General features: G+C 38.1%; 1 protein-coding gene across 1 annotated transcript in view; it reads left to right on the forward strand.

Annotated features, from left to right (window-relative positions):
• The window catches only part of LOC139708150 (quinone oxidoreductase-like protein 1), a 69,964-nt gene that overhangs the window by 31,631 nt on the left and 18,543 nt on the right, over positions 1 to 19,790 (forward strand). The window contains exons 7-8 of the mRNA XM_071620126.1: positions 107 to 255; positions 839 to 944. Of these exons, the coding sequence (XP_071476227.1) occupies positions 107 to 255; positions 839 to 944 (255 nt within the window). The remainder of the gene's footprint in view (positions 1 to 106; positions 256 to 838; positions 945 to 19,790) is intronic.

Consider the following 19,790-nt stretch of genomic DNA (forward strand, 5'->3'; position numbering starts at 1 on the left):
CCATGCACCTTTAACCACAGCTGCCATCACGCATTGTTTAGATCCAATCCCATAGTCCACTGTGGCATGATAAGTCTTTGTGTCTTCCTTGCTTCAAATCTCACAGTGACCATGTACCCTAACGAGGTGGAAGAGATTGGTCAGTCTCCCAACGGGGACATCTCCCAGAGCAAGAGGTCACTACCTGAGAAACATGAGGTCATCTCAACCCTGGGTATCGGAGGTCGATGGGTGACCTCCCAGAGGAATCTCCAGGTGTGTGCACAGTGAGCTTTTTTTTTTTTCAACATGATGTAACTATGCATACTGTGAAACATAATATTTTCGCGGCATGAAATTTATGCGAATTGGAGCAGACGGCCTTTTTCATGGTGTGAAATTTTCGCGAGTTGCCGCTAACATTCAATGCATTTAGTGTAGACAAAAACTTTCCAGTGCATTGTAATTTCGGGAATCTTGGCTCTCACGAAATCAAAAGCACGCAAACATTCCTCATTTTACAGTACATCCCCGTATTATAAAGTATTGTGACAGTTGTTATCATTGCTGTTGTTGTTATCATTATCATTGTTATTATTTCTGTTTACAAAATGTTCTAAAAGTGGCAAAAATCAGATGTGACATTTTGAAATTTCACCTTTCTTCAGAAAACGCTTCTTGACCAGTCCTTATGAATATTCAAATGAGCAAGCTGATGATGTCATGCCCTCACAATTTTTCATGTATTTTATATATGAAATTCACACACAAAAAAAGAAATTTCTAATACGGGTAAAAGCATATTCCCATACCAAAATAGATCAGATTTAACATTTGTTTATTTTCTGTCCTGACTCAGCTGGATCCACCGGACTCACGCCTCCTACAGCTGAAAGGAGCGAGCGTCTGTTTCCTCAATGACGCCACCTGGACGCTGGCTTCTCACAAGCAAGGGAAATACCTTCGTATCCTTTTTTATGATACTCACAGACTTATCCCCTCCATCCATTCCCCACCCACCCCTGCCCTCTATGCTCCCCCCCCCCACTCCTTCAACCTACTCACCCACCCATCCCACACTCCTGAATATACCCACCATGTCCAAAGTGGTAGATCCAAAGATGCTAATATAATGGTTCTTCTTTTTCTTTTCTTTTTTTGAGTGATATTCTATTTGAGACTTTACTTAACCTGTTGAAGATGAGTTCCAAGTATACTCGGGCAAGTGTCTATGGGAAATGCTTGTTGTAGCAAAATCAGTTCGTCCTCAACAGGTTAAACACCAACAAAGGAATGGATGGCCGTGGGCCACATCAAAAGTTTCTTCCTTTTCTAAGCACAGTATTTCGCTCAAGTTTGCTTTGCTGTATATGTATTTGTCTAATTTTTCATAAGTACCAATATTTAGAATGACTATGTTCTGTTTTGCTTCTGTAGGTCTAATATCTGTCGCTGGCAGTTTCAATTTGTCAAGTCTTTTTTTCTTTTGTTAATGTGATACATTTCTCCTGGTAGCTGTCATTAATATTCATGTCACAATCAGAAATCCTGCAAGAGAGATGGAGTGCTTGATCAATCAGAAATTTGCTGTTTCTTTCCTGACCTGTAGCCATATATCAGATATATTAAGAGATATCATGCAAAAGTTGGAGAAGGGAACACTCCAGTAAGTAAATGTATTGTTTCTATCCATTTCTCTCTCTTTCCTCTGTCTAATTCCTTCTGATGTTGATGTTTGACTAGTTTTGGCATTACCATGGCAATGATGATGTTGAAGTTGAGAAGATGGCATTGATGTGTGGGACAGGGAGGAGTAATATGATGGGCCCTGCGGTTGATGATGTAGATGTTAGTTGCTGTTGATGATGGCTGTTGCAGGAATGGCAGTTCATTCAGTAAATTTTTGAAGGTAGTGGAAATATAATGCAGTTATGATTATAAAAACTACTATTCAAATTGATGTAGTGTCTTTGTGATGGTAGATGTAGGTGTTGAAGGTGACAATAATGATGATGATGCTGATGATAATGATGATGGTGGTGGTGGTGAAAATGGTGATGGTGATGGTGATGGTGATAATGATGATGGTGGTGATAGTAGTGGTGATGATGATGGTGATAGTGATGGTGATCGTGGTGGTGGTGATGGTAATGATGGTGGTGGCAATTGTGACGGTGTTGGTGACGGTGACGGTGACGGTGGTGGTGGTGATGGTGATGGTGATGGTGGTGGTGGTGGTGATGGTGGTGGTGATGGTGGTGGTGGTGGTGATGGTGATGGTGGTGGTGGTGGTGGTGATGGTGATGGTGATTGTGGTGGTGGTGGTGGTGATGATGGTAATGATGATGGTGATAGTGATGGTGATGGGGGTGGTGATGGTGATGGTGGTGGTGACGGTGATGGTGACGGTGATGGTGGCGTTGATGGTGACGGTGATGGTGACGGTGATAGTGATGGTGGTGATGATGGTGATTGTTAGGTGGTGGTGGTGGCAGTGGTAATGGTGATAGTAATGATGATAGATGATAAAGTTTATGGAGTGATAGTGGAAATGACATGGTAACATTTGGCTTTATTAAAATGATAACAGTAGAAGTGGTTGAGAGGGTTGATTCACTGAGGTGACTGGATAGTGTTGATGTCAAACTTGTTGGTGGTGTTGACATGTTGAATTGATGAATTGATGATGCTATGTAAAGAAATCACTGAACAGTTTTCCATGAATAAAAGATATAATGTTATATCCAGTAGAACATGAGTAGTGTGATTTTGCATACATGGCAAGGTCAGTACCTGTTGACTGTACTCATCTAGAGGTACAAATTTTATGCATACATTGTTTGTAGTCTGTTCACCTGTGCAGAATGAGATAATAGAGTGTTTGTCTAGATGAGTTGCAAGGAATCTTAAATAAATGTTTAAAGTAGAGCCCCCCCCCCCCCCTTTAAGATCTAGGGTATGCAAATATGACACTCAAAGTGTTGTCTGTGAGATGTGATGTTTGCTGCTGTTTTCTTTTGTAAGAACCAAAAATGTTGGCTTGAATTCAAGGATGGCACGAAAGGCAAGAACAGTTTTAATTTATAGCTTATTACAACGTATACGTACCCTTCTGGTTCTGTAGGTGGAATCCAATTGCAATGCAAGTATTAACCCCCCCCCCCCCCCCTTCAAATCATCCTCTCTTTTAGTTCTGATGTTATTAAAGTATATCAGTCACTTAGAGAGAGATTACTAGAGAGAATTGCAAACTTCCAGAGCAAGAATTATGCACTGATAAAGTTTCATTTTAGATTATCAGTTAATGAGACTTCATGGAAAATGAAACACACGTGTGGGAGACCTTTACCTTTGTTTTTGCGGAGATGTCTAAACATCCTATCTTTGTTAATTTCTTTGTGTTTATATGTTTGTTTGTTGCATTTTTTTTTCATTCTTTGTAAGCGGGGTTGGTTTTTAGGTTGGTTGCTTGCTTTGCATGTGTTTGTGTTTGCATTTTGAGATGGAAACATAGAAAGGACTTGCCTTATATGAGTTGTTGGGTCTTTTGTGTGTTTGTTGTTGTTGCTGCTACTACTACTGTTATCTAAACCCACTATGTGTTCAAGGGACTTCTGACAGTGTGTACAACTGTATGGGTTTTTCTGTGCAAATCAAAACACATAAAGAGTTAAAGTACATTGAGGTTTATGTGTTTTCTGATCTTTGCCTGGAAGGATATCTTCCTCTACTTCCCTCCCCTCTTCTCCCCCTTTTGTGTATACCAATATGTGTACCAATTTGGTTACGGACCTGTAAATACTGGTAACTCCCCTTTGACCCACGTGTAAAGATAACCAAGGAAAAATTATATGAAATATGTCTAAAAGATACTGTGACTGGTGTGTGTTTCATGTTTCATATCTATGTAGACCACCTTATTCACTTAAGTCATGAAATTTGTAATGGGATTGTTTCTGATTAAACTTAGCTTTAGGGGACCTTGGAGAAAGACTACAGTTTTACCATGCAAAAATTTCATGTGTTTTCTGAAGCTACTTTAAATCAAATATAGTTTCCCTGAAAATATAAAACGAAAGCATGTCCATCCTTCAAATGAGGTGTAATTTGTAGTAGAGTTCTCTCTCATCAACCATATCTTATTAGTTTTGTGCAGACTTGGATTACTTATTTTCTGTCATATTTTCCAGATCCGTATCTTGTTACCATTACTTTGGGGGGGAAAAAAATAAAATAATGGGACTTTGGCCGGTCCACTTTACACAGGTGCGGTACCTTCTGTGAGCAAAACTGGAAACTTGAATAGTGCCCTCTACTGATAAGAGAGAACTAAGCATGATGGAACTAATGGCATGAATCATGTGGTCATTCTTTGCCAGCCAGCGGTCAGTTGTTTTCATGGTCAAAGAGCCTAGCCCAACAGTGTTCAGCAGACGTGCCCTGCAGTACACATATACAGCTTCAGAACTTGTCTATGTCAATTTTTCCAGTGTGATTCTTGCACCCTAGGAAATCCTGCCACATTGTATACTTACATGTAAATATTAAAAAGGAAAACAATAAGAAAGCAGTAGGAAAACAGTAAATTTTGCAGTTTTCCTTTGAATACCATGGAGTTGCCCAATGGCTGCTCGCTGGTAACAAAAAGAATCACTTAATAAAAGCAATCTGTGTGTTCTTTCCCATGTGAGTGTTATTTTCAAATGCATAATGCATGTGAGGAAAAGAATGTTTATACTTGAAAGGAGACTAGTCCATTTTGTTTTAGTGTTGTTACATATTGGTAAACTATTCTTTGCCAAAGGTGCAATCTGTTACGAAGTACAGAAATAAAAGTGGTCAAGTTATCATTTAGCTCAATCAAAAAAAGAAAAGACATACAGTATGAAACAGCCTGAAAAATATTTGTAAGGCACATCTTCCTACTTCGTGTTATTCTGTACTACTTTGTCAGACTACACATTCCCCATAGAACCAGCGAAATAACTGTGGTCACCAGTCTGAAGCAGATTTGTACAGATAGTGTCTTTCTCGATGAACATGCGGGGAAAAATAATGGGACTATTTGCCAGTTTTTCTTTAACAAGCAAGAGTAGCATGCAAATGGTTTCAAGCTGTCTAATCAAGATGCCCTCATGATGTTCTTGCAGAATGCAGGAGAGTGAGTCACACACAAATACATTTTACCTTTTACACTGTATATGCTGAGTATTACATGGTTGGTTTGGTTTTTTTTTCCCCAAGACTTTTCACGAGGCGACAGATATTTGTAAAAAACGTAAAATTAACAACTCACAAAATTATTGCCTCCCTTACCACAAAGGCACTGTGCATCATATCCAAGGTGGGAAATGGTTTATTTTTATTTTATTAAAACATATTCAGGATTGCTTGATCAGCATGAGCTGTTTTTCATCAGGGTCCTGAAATAAAACATATAGAAATACAAACAAAAATCAAATCATTGTGAAGAATCGTCATCAGTATAAAATCCAAATCAACTGCAGTAATTGAAATAACAAATGAGATAAATAGTTGATTATCAACAAAATAAAATTCATATTTTTTTAGATTTGTTTTTGCAAATCCTTCACCTAGAAGACTGCAGAGAAAGACACAAAAAAAAATCAGAATCTAACATCAGAGGACATGTTGGCATAAATGCTGGGATACATTAACACTTTTCAATGGCAGTAAATGACTATACGCAATTTGACACACACAGTCATGAGCACACATATCCACCCACTCTCGCACTCACTATACAAGCGTACATGTTAGTGTATACCATATTTTCATCTTCAAAATCGATATTTTTTTTTTCTCACCCTGTCAATGTGGTTATTTCTATGCATGCATGTACTTGCATGCGCCATCAAGGAAATGAATAAGAGGCCCGGTTCTGCTCCGACTCTTCTGCACCCATGATCGAAGGAAGCTGGATTTCAAAAAGAAAAAGTCTCCAAAGCCATGACTGGCCAAAATTAATTGGAAAAATACCCTAAGGAGAAACATGATTTAAGATCCAAACAAGTCTTTTCTTTGTCTGACACCAGCAATACTGTAATTTGTCTTTCTTTTTTTTTCTGACAATAGTGTGAGACAGATTTCTGGGAACATACCTGGGAATCCAAAAGTTATTCCACATTGATATGTTTGATGCCTCAAAGAGAGAAAGAGAGAAAAAGAAACATTTTATTAAAGGAGGATGCCATTGTAGAGAAATATCTGATATGCATCGATTTCTTGGGGCGAATCACAAATGTCATTGTGTTTAGTCCATCAACCAATATATCAATGTCAAGAGTCAAGAGAGCTATTTCACTACTGTGTGAGAGCCCAGATTTTCCTGGTTTCTAGATGTAAAAAAAAACAAATAGGAAAAAGAATTAATGAAAAGGCGAGAAGTTAATCTGTTTTCATAGCATACAGCATGCCAATTCTATGTTTTTGCAAGCTGGAGAGCAATTCCATGTTTTACATATTTCTGATATGATTTCTCTGAGAATGGAAATGTTGAGACTGATTTTGTTGTTTTCATCAGAAATTCCAGTCCTCCATCACATGGGCCTTAAAGGGCTATGTTAGAGGTCTTGTTGGCCTTTAGGAGCAGTGATTTTAAAAATATTCAAGATATCACATTTCATGCATATGCATAGGTTTGTTGTACCACAAAACATCCTACCATATAAAATTTTCACAATAAAGCCCAAAATGTAAGGAGATATCAGTATTTTTCTCAATGAACCGTAACTGTAGGTAGTTTAGACTGGAAACATCTTTATTATAAATGTTGTTCACATTTTGTATATATAACAATACTTCACCTTGATTTAACTGCTTTATATTTCTACAGTTTTTGTTTCTATCCTTAACTCATATTTTAGAACCATGTTAAAGCACTAATGCTGGGTTTTTGTTTCATCTGCAAATGGTAAATTATGCCTGTAAAGGTAATATAAATTGTAAAAACAAACCAAAAACATACATTCTCTTTTTTTTTGGGGGGGGGGGGGGGGGCAGCTGGGAGAGACCTCATGAAGCAAACCAATAGCCATTTAGTCTCAACTCACAGGGTCTAATCCTGTTTCATCTACAACCAGTTCATCTGATTACCATTTTGTCTGATGCCCGTAGTTTATCAGACAAAATATGGAAAAAATCAAAGAAGTCAAAATTGCAAAATTTAGACCATCTGATCATTAGAGGAATGATAAGCCAAACTGGACATTAGACCAAGTGAGGATTAGACCAAACAGGCATTAAACGAAATTGATGATAAACCAAATGAGTTTAGCTGTAGGGGTGTTGGGTAATAGATCCCGTTTACAGTGAGTGAAAAGGCTCAGTCCAGGCTCAGCCCGGCCTTCCTTTCACTGTAAATGTTCAAAAGGCCAAATGTGGTACCAAAAACAGCCGCGCATTTGGCCAAGCTCTGAAGGTAGTCTCGGCCCGGACTCAGCAGGACTCAGCCTGGCATTTTCTCACTGCAAACTGGGCCAAATGGGGTACCAAATTGATTGTGACTGGCACGCTCCCAAATAATTATTTGTTTACAAGCAGAGTGCCACTATGACAAAATATTGAAAGGTTTGAATTAAAGGCCTGGGCCGAGCCCTCCACTATAAATGCACAGAATTGCGGGGCAAGGTATAAGTTTAGTGTGTTTTTATTTCTGCATAATCAAGACATGTACTACTGGAACATATATACGCTTAGCAGAAAAATTCATGTGCTTTTATTTTTGCGGTGGTTTCTAGTGTCACAATATGCACAAAAATTTCAACACTGCGAAAATTTGCATTTTTACAGTATGGCTAACCTTTCTGTGCCAGGGACTTTTGGCAGTGTGTGTAATACTGTGGAGTGTTCTGTGCCACTCAGCACTCAAAGCACACAAGAGTTAAACAGAAAAGAAACTTACATCAGATTTGGAACGCTGTCTTTGGGTTCACCCTTACCAGTGCTACCTGAACAGACTGGCAACAGCTGACTTGATTTCTGGACAGCGATGACAATATATCCCATTCTTCTCACCTTGAACAGGGACGGCTGCGTTTACGTGGTTTGATGGAAAATATCGATCAGATTATATATGATACATCTTTTGATTCAATCATTTGTGAGTCAGCTATCAAAAAGATGAGTCTTTTTTTTTTTTAACCTGTGGAGGATTTTTGTTTCTTTTGTTTCTCTTTTTTTTTTCTTCTCCAGGGTAACTGGTCTTAACTGGATGATAACATTTCACAGAAATGTAATCTTAATTGAGAAAGTTTGGGGGGGGGGACCTCTAATCCATCTTTAGACACATGGTAAGACACGAGGTCAAAGCGACCTAGATTTAGGCAGATTACGACTTCATGATTTTAGCGAAAAAGCGCTAGACTATTGATGGGAGTGCTTTTGCAAGGCTTGATCTGAATGCAAGTGGAATGAGCATTCATAGAAAAATGAGACCAGGATATAGGCGTGTATGTATATTCATAATGACATTATTCATAGGGCAAGTCATGAAATAGGCCCTGTCGTGTGAGTCAAAATTTTTCTGTAATGTCCATTTTCTTTGGGATTTTTCTTTTTACGGTTTGGGTCAAGCCGGTCAGTTGGCAAGTGATTTATGGTCAACTTGTGGTCAGATCTTTGCTGTTACAGCACTGCTGACTGACATCTAGGGGGAAAAAAATATGTATCCATATCATTTAGCATCTCCTGCGTGCCTGTTAGTTCATAAACTGGTGTTGTATTTATTGTGAGGAGAGATTTTAAGCACTGCTTCTCCAAACTGCTCCAGTTTCATAACTTTGTTCCAGGCACTTGACCTATTTATATGCTTGAAGTTAGTGGTTTTCAAACAGGGATTTTTGCAACATGATGCAAAAACAACGAATTTTATGTGCATGAAAAAAAAAAATCACTATATACAGTGCACTTTCATTGTAACAAACACAGTTATAACAAAATTTTGGATTCAACAAAGTAAAGTTCATGGCCCAAAATTATCAGCCAGATATCTTCATTCACTCTATTTGTTCGAATGTAACGAAATTTCGACATAACGAAAGAAAACTGCTGGTCCCACAGACTTCATTATAATGTTTGTTTGTTTGCTCATTTTCCATCTAAGAGATGGCTGGATAGCCCATATTCAGCTACGTTAAGCTGGTCTTCCATGGTTTATTGGGTCCAGTTGGATGTGAGGTGGGACCACTTCACTGGGTTAAACACCCTGCTCTTTGCGATGAATGAATGAAGCGGGATCTTTTATGTGCATGAGTTGTTACTCTCTCATACACGGGACCTCCATTTTATGTCCTATCCGAGGGACAGAGTGTTTTGCCTCTTGCTAGAGGGGATGGTATGCTTACACACAACATTGCTCAGTCCAGACTCGGGTTCAAACCCAGGCCGCGTAATCGTGAGGCAGACGCGCTACCGACTGAGCCAACTCTTCACCCTATGTGAGTTGTGAATGTGAGTTGGGCATATCATAATCTGCATCAAGTTGCATGAATCAATCCATCCTGATTTTGTTGCAATAATTGTCTCAAGTAGTTTGTACAAAATGCACATGAAAAAAAACTCCCATGATGCAACTTGTATAATCCCATGATGCACCTCACCACACTAGGTTGAGGTGAATGTGCCCAGTGTCATGCTCAGTTCATTGTTAAAGCATGCACATGGAGTTTGGATTGCAAGTATTTTCGTTGCTGGCTGCATGATTTTTAATTACCTCCGCCAAGGGAGGAGATTATGTTTTCTTCGGCATTATTTTCTTTGTTGGTTTGTCTGTGTGCAAAGTAACTCAGAAAGTTGTGAACGGATTTGGATGAAACTTACAGAGAAGTTAAGAATGACACAAGGAACAGGTGATAACATTTTGCTAGTGATCCAGGAATTTTTATGGGCTGTGTGAAGGATTTTCGATATTTTGGCAGGTAGGGTTAATGAACTTGAAAGTGAAGCTGCACATTTTTTTTTTTTTAGGTGTGCATATGTGCACTAAAGTGCATGCTGTAGTTTCTGCTAGGGCGAGACACGCTGGGCAGCTGGAAGTTGATGACGTAACAAAGGGCTTTTATATTGGGAAATCAGGCAATTTTTCAGCATGCATATCGACGTATGGTGGAAATCACTGATCTCTATTGAAGAACAAGAACAGTGGTGGAGATGAGCTGCTCAGCAGAGGTCTGTGCTCTCAGAGTGCTTCTGTTGTTTATTTTCGTTATTTATATGTGTTGGCCATGAGTAAACAGGGGCAAACAAAAGCGTTTTTCACTTTGCAGTTGAAAAACCAATGACTCATGTGTGCGAATGTCCCTTTTATAACAAATATTTTTGGCTCTGGACAGGTGTATTGAAAGTTCTGAGCCAGCTGTACTCTGTGTCACCACACTTACAGTATGAGGCAAGATTGATATCGTTGCTATATGTTACAGAGAGTTCTATTTAGGTCAATATTTCTAAAGAAGAATATGAAAAAATGTATCATTTTCATTGACTGGGAACTGGTAGGAGAGGGTGTCAGTAATATTTTATCACATCTTAATGAGATGAAAATACTTTCTGTGAAATTTAAGGCACCATTGTCCAGCTACCTGTCTATTCAGGATGTGGTTGTCTAACTAGATCACTTTAATCTGGTATTTTAAAATCCTGGAACTGTTTTCATATGCTGATATGTTTCCCATTGTCCTGGCTATGGGAGAAACAGCAATATCTTGGGCTTTGGGGGTCACAGCACATTCATTATGTGGGGAGTGGCATGCTTTCCTTGAAATTGTTTTATTTGCTGCATTCCAGGTACCGTATGTGAGAATAATTGCGTAGGTTTGTCCGGGCTTTTGTTCACACGATTTCTGTAGATATTGCGTGGGTGTGTGTGTAGGCCCTATGCGTTGCGCTTTCATCGTGTTACTTGCAGAAATGTTTTCCAGTATGTTTTTTTTTTATTAGTGTTATTCATTAAATAGCCAGTGTGTGTAGGTAGGGAGGGGAATGTATACAGTTACGAAAATCAGCAAAATCTAAATGCTAAAATTGACTCTGACTGCATTTAACTCGGGAGAGAGAATCATGTCTCAAAATGTGTTTCGAATGGTGTTTACAAATAAAACGAGCATCCTCCTTTAGTTGTGTGAAAGACCCCTCCCTGATTTAAATTGATGGAACCTTAGGTTCATGGTTATACTGGGGTTCCCACTGCCGCGTGTTCGTGGTGATCGTATCAGATCGTACCAGATCCTGAGGTCAGTCATGGCAATCGCGTTGATCGTAGACAATTTTCTTTTTAACTTTTCTTCGATTGCCGCAATTGCCGCTACTGACCAGTCCTTTAGATTTGATATGATTTGGGACATTTACCACAATTACTTCTTGATTGATAGCACAACTTCTGTCGCAGCTGATATTGTGATAGACACGAATGAAAATTCCACGATCAGCTACTAATGGTCATCATTGGGTGCATAGTGGATTGTACGGCAGTTGGAACCTGGCATTATATGGGAAGCTACAAGAGACATCATCAGGCTGTCAGCATTGAACTCGCACAACGCTCTGGGCCCTGTTGCATAAAACCCTTAACGCTGGACTTACCAGTCCTTTCTAGCGGTAAGTCTTCAAATTAGCGGTAAATTTTATAATCCTTGATGCGGATTGGCTGTGATGCTGAATTTTGACGGTAGTTACCATTGAAATTCAATGGTAAGTTTTATGCAACGGGCCCCACTGATCAGTGATACTTCTTGGTTTTCAGAGGAGAGAATAATTGAAATTTTGTGTCTCACCTTGCTTTGTTTTTACAATACCCAGGTTATGTTCATATCCCAAACAGCTTTTTTTTTCTCTCTCTCTTTCTCTCTCTCTCTCTCTCTCTTGCTACAGTTTATTCCTCTTTCTGCTTTTCTTCTTCTTGTTCTTGTTCTTGTTCTTCTTCTTCTTCTTTATCTTCTCATTTTCCAACTTAGGTGAAAGTAGTAGTGTTGTTAATTCATTATGGTCACTTAATTTTTTTCACATTTTCATCAGAGTATGTATGAGATGTGATGATGATGAAATCATCAGTCAATATTGAAAGAGTACAAATATGACCTAACTTTCTCCCAGTGTAACTTCCAGCTATAATTCCTGCAGTCACGGTAAGATGAGATGTGTGAAATGTCAAAGCCTATGGTGGGATTCAAGGGGGAGGAACTGTTAGCTGAAACTAAACTAGCAAGAAGCAAAGATCTGTGTAATTTTGTTTGTGTCTGTTATTCCTAAATGTATAAGAAGGCATCTGCAATTTTTTTTTTTTTTGAAAATGGAAACTGAAGTCTTGTTTATTGTGTTGATGCTATTTTCCTACCAAGAACTGGAGGTAATTTATTTATCCTAATAGTAATTTTGAAGTATAAAAAATGTTGATTCAATTTCAAGAAAAAACAAGATAATGATATGCAGTTAGATTACTGCCTCAAAAGAATGCTGATTACATAATATATGATTAGATAAATGTACTTCAGTCAGCTTCATGTAACAGCATAATTTTGTCCCTTACCAGGTGAAAGGGGGTTGGGTATGGTATGGATGACATGAGATCAAAAGTCAACCTTAATGATGATAATAATAGTAACAACAACAATAATAATAATGATTATAATGATAATAATAATAATAATAATAATGATAATAATACTACTAATAATAATAATAATATCAATAATATGATAATGATAATAATGGCAATAATAATCATTATTATTTATTTTTTTATTTACATTATTATCATTATTATTTACATTTTTACCACACTTAGTACAGAGTTTCTCAGCACCTTATATATACTATCATGAATTATACCTATGCTACAGAGGCTCAGAATTACATTATTTTTTTTTTGGGGGGGATGGGTCTGAAAAGACCTCCATTCTCTCCTGGACCTGCCAGAATTAATTGCAGTTGCAGTTGCTGTGGGGCTGTGCTCTAGTTATGATCATGGAGCAGTAGAAACATTCTCTCCTCCTCTTCCCCATCACATCTCTAGTAGTAGTAGCTCTCTTTTTCTCCTTTTTCCATACCCTCCTCATCACCCCCCCCCCCCCTCTCTCTTGGTTTTATTCTTTCCCTCCCTGTCTTTGCTTTCGTCGTCAAGGTTGAGGCAATTACCCAGCCGAAAAGTTTGATCCAGTGACAATGCCCGTGGATAATTGAATACGGTCTCTGGCAGACCTGGGATATTTTGCTTCCCTTGGCTTTCGGTGAAAGATCTGGTTGTTGAGAGTAAATGGATTTTGTTTTTGCTCTTTTTTTTTTCTGGAGCCTGGTGAGAACAATGTCATAAGGTTACTGGATTATGGTGATACAGTTTTGTTTTCTTTTGTTCTGGTCATGTGGATGACAGCCACCTAGATTTTTTTCTCTCTTCGATATGTATATAGATATTTTTATCTCTCTCTCTTTTAAGGGTGGTGCAGCAGTCAACGTGCCCCCAGTCATCAAACTGTACACATGCCCCTTGTGTGACAGCTTTGTAGGAAACAGAATATCATGCAATGGTATACTAATCTCAAGAGTCTGCAGCTTTATATGCCTCTTTTTCTTTCTTCTGTGATGGGGAACCAGGTAGGGTTAAGGGAGTTAGGGGCAGGTATTATGGTGGAGGGGAAAATAAAAGGAGGAATTTTATGTGAGGTGAACAACAGGGGGGGGGGGGTGGGCTGTGATATGTGCTCTCTAATTCCTGTCTTCTGTAATCAGTTAAAAAATCAGCACAATGCTATTGTACTTTTAAGTGAAAAATGCAGTCATGTAGGAATGCAAAGCCATTTATCTATAGTAGAGATGAATGAAACGAGAAGTTGGTTGGCATTGGGCCGAATGCATAAATGCTAGCAATTGCTTGTGCTAGCCTTTTACTCGAATCCGTATGCATAAAAACAAGCAATTGCTTGCGAGCAGAAGCTTTTGCTAGCAAGCACAAGCAATTGCTTGCTGCCCTCAAGCAATTGCTTAGAGACCAAGCATTTGCTTAAAAACGTATGCATAAAGCATACCTTTTGCTAGTTCTTGCTAGCAATTGCTTACGATTTTCCAAGCTCTGTAAGATGAGCTTGAGCTTTTGCTTAACCGGAACGTTCCCTTTTTTAATCATTTTCATATTCATGAAAGAAAGACCACACTTGTGAAGGAGTGGTATAAATCTACAAGAAATTACTCTTGAGTAGTGTAAGACACTTTTTCATTTCAACACCGGGAATGTCCAGTGGTTAGCACGCAAAATGTGATGAAAATCAGGATGTCTGACTTCGGTGGAGAGCAAGGAGACCTCTCTCCGCGTGCGATCTGGCAGATCCAGGCTACTATAAGCCGTAGTGATGGGAATCAGCCAGTAATACGTGTGTGTGTATAGATGTGTGTGTATGTGTTTGTACGTGCATTTCATAGCTCTTCTGCTATGTCAGGAAATGTTTCCTCACACACATGCCCTTTCAAATACAGGCTGTCACACTCGCCTTTGTTCTTGTGTTCGCACAGGCGTGAAGTCCCTTTTGTTGAAAACGCAAGCAATTGCTTGTGCGGGACAAGCAAAAGGTAATAGCATAAGCAAAAGTTTATGCATATAGATTTAAGCAATTGCTTGAGCTAGACCTTTTGCTAGACGAGCTTTTGCTTTTGCTTGAAGCAATTGCTTACAAGCAATTGCTTGTTTTATGCATTCGGCCCATTATGCGTGCGTGTCCCACGCCCCACGCTGCCCCTGAATTTTATATACTCCATATCCATCCTTCTGTAGTAGTTAATGAATGATGAAATTCAATTATGATTTGTCTGTTACATGGCTGCTCAAAGTTGTCAAAGGCAACCACAGCAGCCAGAGTTTTAAAGAGATGGTATAGTTTTGGTTGAGGTTAGAGGGATTCAGATTTTTACTTTTTGCGATATAGTTAGAAACTTCTTCTGAAATATGACAAAGCGTTCAATTCTAAGATGAATTCAAAGTTTATTTGTTGAAAATCAGTTTTGAAATGGCTGAGATATCAAAAAACAAAGTAAAAGAGGTAAGGTGGTCCTAATAAAAGGTGGGTCCCACCTTTTATTACGACCTCTTTGTTTTTGGATATCTCAACCATTTCAAAACCAGTATTCATCGAATAAACTTTGAATTCCTTTTGGAATTGTATGCTCTTTCATATTTCCAACTTTCTATTTCTCATTATCTCGCAAATAAAGTTTGAAACTTGAAGCCCCATCTCAACCAAAACCATACCATCCCTTTGAAGTCCTTTCTCCTCCCATTTACTAGGATCAGCCACAGATATCACTGTAGTGCAGCTGCCTTTAGCAGATAGAAATGCAGACAACTAGCCCAGATTCTGTTAACAGTAGTCATGAACAGACAAAGGAGTCATATTTCACAGCTTTTGCTTACAAATCTAGTTTTGATAGAAACCTGTGAATGTTCATATCTTAGCCCATTACATGCTAGATTGGTTTTGTGAACACCAAATATTAGTGGTGAGCAGTAGCTCAAGGACTTCACCATTGTCGGATAGAATTTACTTTTTAAATTCTTGTCTTGGCTTTCTTCACAGAATATGATATGTTCTGCAGAAAGTAGAGCATAATCATATTGTCTGATTTCGAGTGATGTGCCTTCCATGAAAATTGAGTGATACATGTATTCCTTGTTTTCTTTCTTTTCTTTTCATTCAAACTTATGTTTTTCAAATTCAAAGTCACAATAATTCTGAAGTTTTTAGCTAATACATGTATGTTTACAGGTATTTCATTTCTTTGCTGTCTGTGTTATTCTCCATGGTATGATGGTATTGCAAAAAAAAGAAACCCACATAAGTAAAAAATAAAAGATGAGAGCTAAGCATCGCAGTTATTAATGAAGATGTAAGTTCATTAAAAAAAAAAAAACAGCACCGTAGGCCGACTATCCAGCACTAGCTCTGGCCAGGACTGTTACCTGTAGTATAGGCTAATTCTTGTATGAATTACTTTGGAAAGACAAGGAAACTCAAATTAGTAATATCGTGTCTCTTTTGTAATAAGTGAAGAAGTGTTTTGTTTTTGTTTTTTCATTTTAACCTTCATGAGCTAAGGCTTGCTCTAAAAACATCAAATCGACAAATCACATTTGCACAGTATCACTGATGGTGAAGGTGCACAGAAACATCGATGGAAAGAGTAAAGGCAAACAGGAACATTAATTGTAAGAATGGAGGTACACTGGAGCATTGATAGTGAGAGTTAAGGTGCACAGGAGCCTTGATTGTAGAAAATGAAATGATGGTGCACAGGAGCATTGACAGTGAGAGGGAAGTTGCACAGGATCATTTATTGTAAGAATGAAGGTGCACAGGAGCATTGGTTGTAAGAATAATGGTACACTGGAACATTGATGGTGAAAGTGAAGATTCACAGGAACAGTGATTGTAAGAATGAAGGTGCACAGGAGCACTGATTGTAAAAATGAAAGTGCACAGGAGCGTTGATTGTGAAAATGAAGGTGCACATGATCATTGATGGTGAGAGTGAAGGTGCACAGGATCATAAAGAATGAAGGTGTATAGGAGCATTGATTGTAAGAATTAAGATGCACAGGAACATTGATGGTGAGATTGGAGATGCACAGGATCAGTGATTGTAGGAATGAAGGCGCACAGCAGCATTCATGGTGTGAGTAAAGTTGCACGGGGTCATTGATTGCAAGAGTGAAGGTGCACAGAGAAATTGATTGCAAGACTGAAGGTGCACAGGATCATTGCTGGTAAAAGTGAATGTGCACAGGAGCACTGATTGTAAAAATGAAGGTGCACAGGAGCATTGATTGTAGAAATAAATGAAGGTACACAGGAGCATTGTTTGTAAAAATGAAGGTGCACAGGAGCATTGATTGTAAAAATGAAGGTGCACAGGAGCATTGATTGTAAAAATGAAGGTGCGCAGGAGCATTGTTTGTAAAAATGAAGGTGCACAGGAGCATTGATTGTAAAAATGAAGGTGCACAGGAGCATTAATTGTAAAAATATATGATATCGTTTCATTTTTGAAGCGCCATGAGCACTGAAAAGTGGACCTGTGCGCTATACAAGTATCATTATTATTATTAGAATGAAGGTGCACAGAAGCATTGATTGTAAAAATAAATGAAGGTGCACAGGAGCAGTGATTGGTTGTGTGAATGTTTGCACATGCATGTTTGTGCTTGTACATGCATGTGAGTGAGGGTTTTGTGTGTGTCTATGTGTGTGTAGGAACATCCGCCATTCCTAAGACCATTTTCACATAGTACACCTTTGTCTCTACTTGTTTTCCCTCACCTTTCATCTGCTCCATATCAGGCCACCTGAAACACACTCTCTCAAACTGGATGAAGTTAGCACCAAGTTAAAAAATCTGCTCTCATCACCCGGGTACAAGAAGATCATCATGGAGATGTGAGAACTTCAGTCAATGGAGTCGATGGAGGTGCCTTCACATTGCCATTTTTCTGTGATGATCACATAGCTGTGGCAGGCTGGATATTGCTGCAGTACATCATATTAAACACTCCTTTGAAAACTCCTTCAATGATGAGACCAATGCATTGATACATGTGTACATATGCTGGAATATATTATATACATGTACAGTGTATATATTATATCAGGGCTAACATTAGCAATGTTCTGGTGGTCGGTGGTTTGAGCCACTAGAAATTGCTGTCAGGCCACCAACCTTTCATTTAATGTCAGCTTTAGGTAGCCCCACTGGGCAACTTATATTCAAATTTTATTTCAGGCCACCAAAATTTCAATTTGTTTAATTTTAGTAGCCCAAATGGACCACCAGAGTAAAAAAGTTTAGTGATGAACCCTGATTATGTATATTCTGTATATGTGTGTGTGTGTGTGTGTATACATAAATACATTGTATAATTATGTATGTATATATATATATATATATATATATATATATATATATATATCTATATATACACATTGGCATTTTCCATCAGTGAATGTTTTCAAATTTTTTCTCTTTAATTGCAATTGCAGACCAAAAGCTCATCATGTTTTCCTACCCCACCCCCATGAAGGTTAATGCATGTAAAATGCTTCAAATGTACTGTAATGTGTACATATATGCATCTACATTATTACAAAGAGACACATATTTGATAATTCATTTACCATGAAGATCATCATAATCATGCTAATAGCTGTTTCTTTTTAAAAACACTTTTCAACCATGCAATGTCATTTTTAGGATTAATGAACCGTAAGAATAACAGACCTTTATTTCAATTTAAGAATTCCGAACCTTAGGAATAACAAACATTCAGAATAACGAACTGTAACCAACCTCAACACCTACGTACATGCAAACACACACACACACACACACACACGCTACAAATGATTAAAGATTCATTATAATGCCTGATTCAGAAAAAAGTCATTTATTACCCTTTTTCATCTTCCACTCCCTGGCAACTGGTGAAGAGGGCTTAACTTGTTTTCTGTAAACGATTCGGTGAAGTTTTGGCTAACTCCTGATAGGGTGTCATGTTTTGTTTTGTTTTTTAGCCATTTTATTCTTTGTATTGTATTTCACATTCATATATGCAGTGCACTCCCATTTTAACAATCCTCAGGTCAATTGTTTTCTTTTGTTACTCTGAAGTTTCATTGTAGCTGAGCAGAAAAGTTTGTAAAGATATGTAGATGATGATTTTGGGACAGTCTCTGAATTTCTACTTCATTGTAACACGATTTTCGTTGTAACCATGCTAGTTGTAATGGGAGTGCACTGTAGATGGATATACAGATATATATCTATTTTAACTTCAAGTCAGAGTCACTGGTCTTTTTGCCATGCATATGCTAAAAAGAGATTGTTTTCATTTATATCTCATGTAATATGCATTCCATTATGTAGGAGGTACATGTAACCACACTTCTCTCTGTCAGTAACGTAAATAACTTTGTTATTCAATGCCAATAATGTAGTCTAGTATGTCTGTGTTTGGACAGTTTTAGCATAAAGTTGTGGGAAAATAAACAGCTTCTCCATTGAGCACATTCATCAGAAGGTGGGCAGTTTGCAGAACATTGCTGTTGTCCGCGCGCATGCCCATATATTCAAATCAATGAATATATGATTGTGGTTCTCAAAAGGTAAGATAGCATAACACATTGACTTGATTTACAGTTTTGTTTTTGTTATGTTTTTGGTAACGCAAAGAGAGTCAAAGCACACAATTCAGCATCAAGTTGTGGGGGAAAAGAAAACAAAAACAGCTTTCTAGTTGAGCAAGTTTATCAGAACAAGGGCTGTTTACAGTATTTTCACTGTTGTCCCAATGAATATATATATATATATATATACACATTAGATGTAGATCAATGAAAATATAATTCTCTTCTCCTTGCTGGACAGATGGTCCAGTACTCTGACAAAATTAATGTTTTTATGTTACACAAAACATAGCAGCACTTTTGGGCAATAGAAAATAGACAACTTATTGTAATCCCTATGGATTTGCCTCTTGGATATGCAGGCTTGGGAAGGTTAGATTTGCCAAGAATATCACTTCGTCATGACTGTAAATCAATTTCTCACCATTAATTTGTAAGCGTTTGGTCCATTTCCATGATGATTAATACACTTGATGAAATGCTTACATGGTAAACAAGCTGTGAATTCTCTAAACTTTTTTTGGGGGGGAGGGGGGGGGGGGGAACAAAAAAGACTTAGATGGATTGCCAGAGAACGTGCTTCCAATTTGTGTCTTTATTAAATTCAAATGATTTAACTCCTCCAAACAGGTTTGT

This window comes from Diadema antillarum, unplaced genomic scaffold (genome assembly GCF_040938485.1).
Source record: "Diadema antillarum isolate AM-2024a unplaced genomic scaffold, OU_Dant_1.0 seq00001313_RagTag, whole genome shotgun sequence".
Classification (NCBI taxonomy): Eukaryota; Metazoa; Echinodermata; class Echinoidea; order Diadematoida; family Diadematidae; genus Diadema; species Diadema antillarum.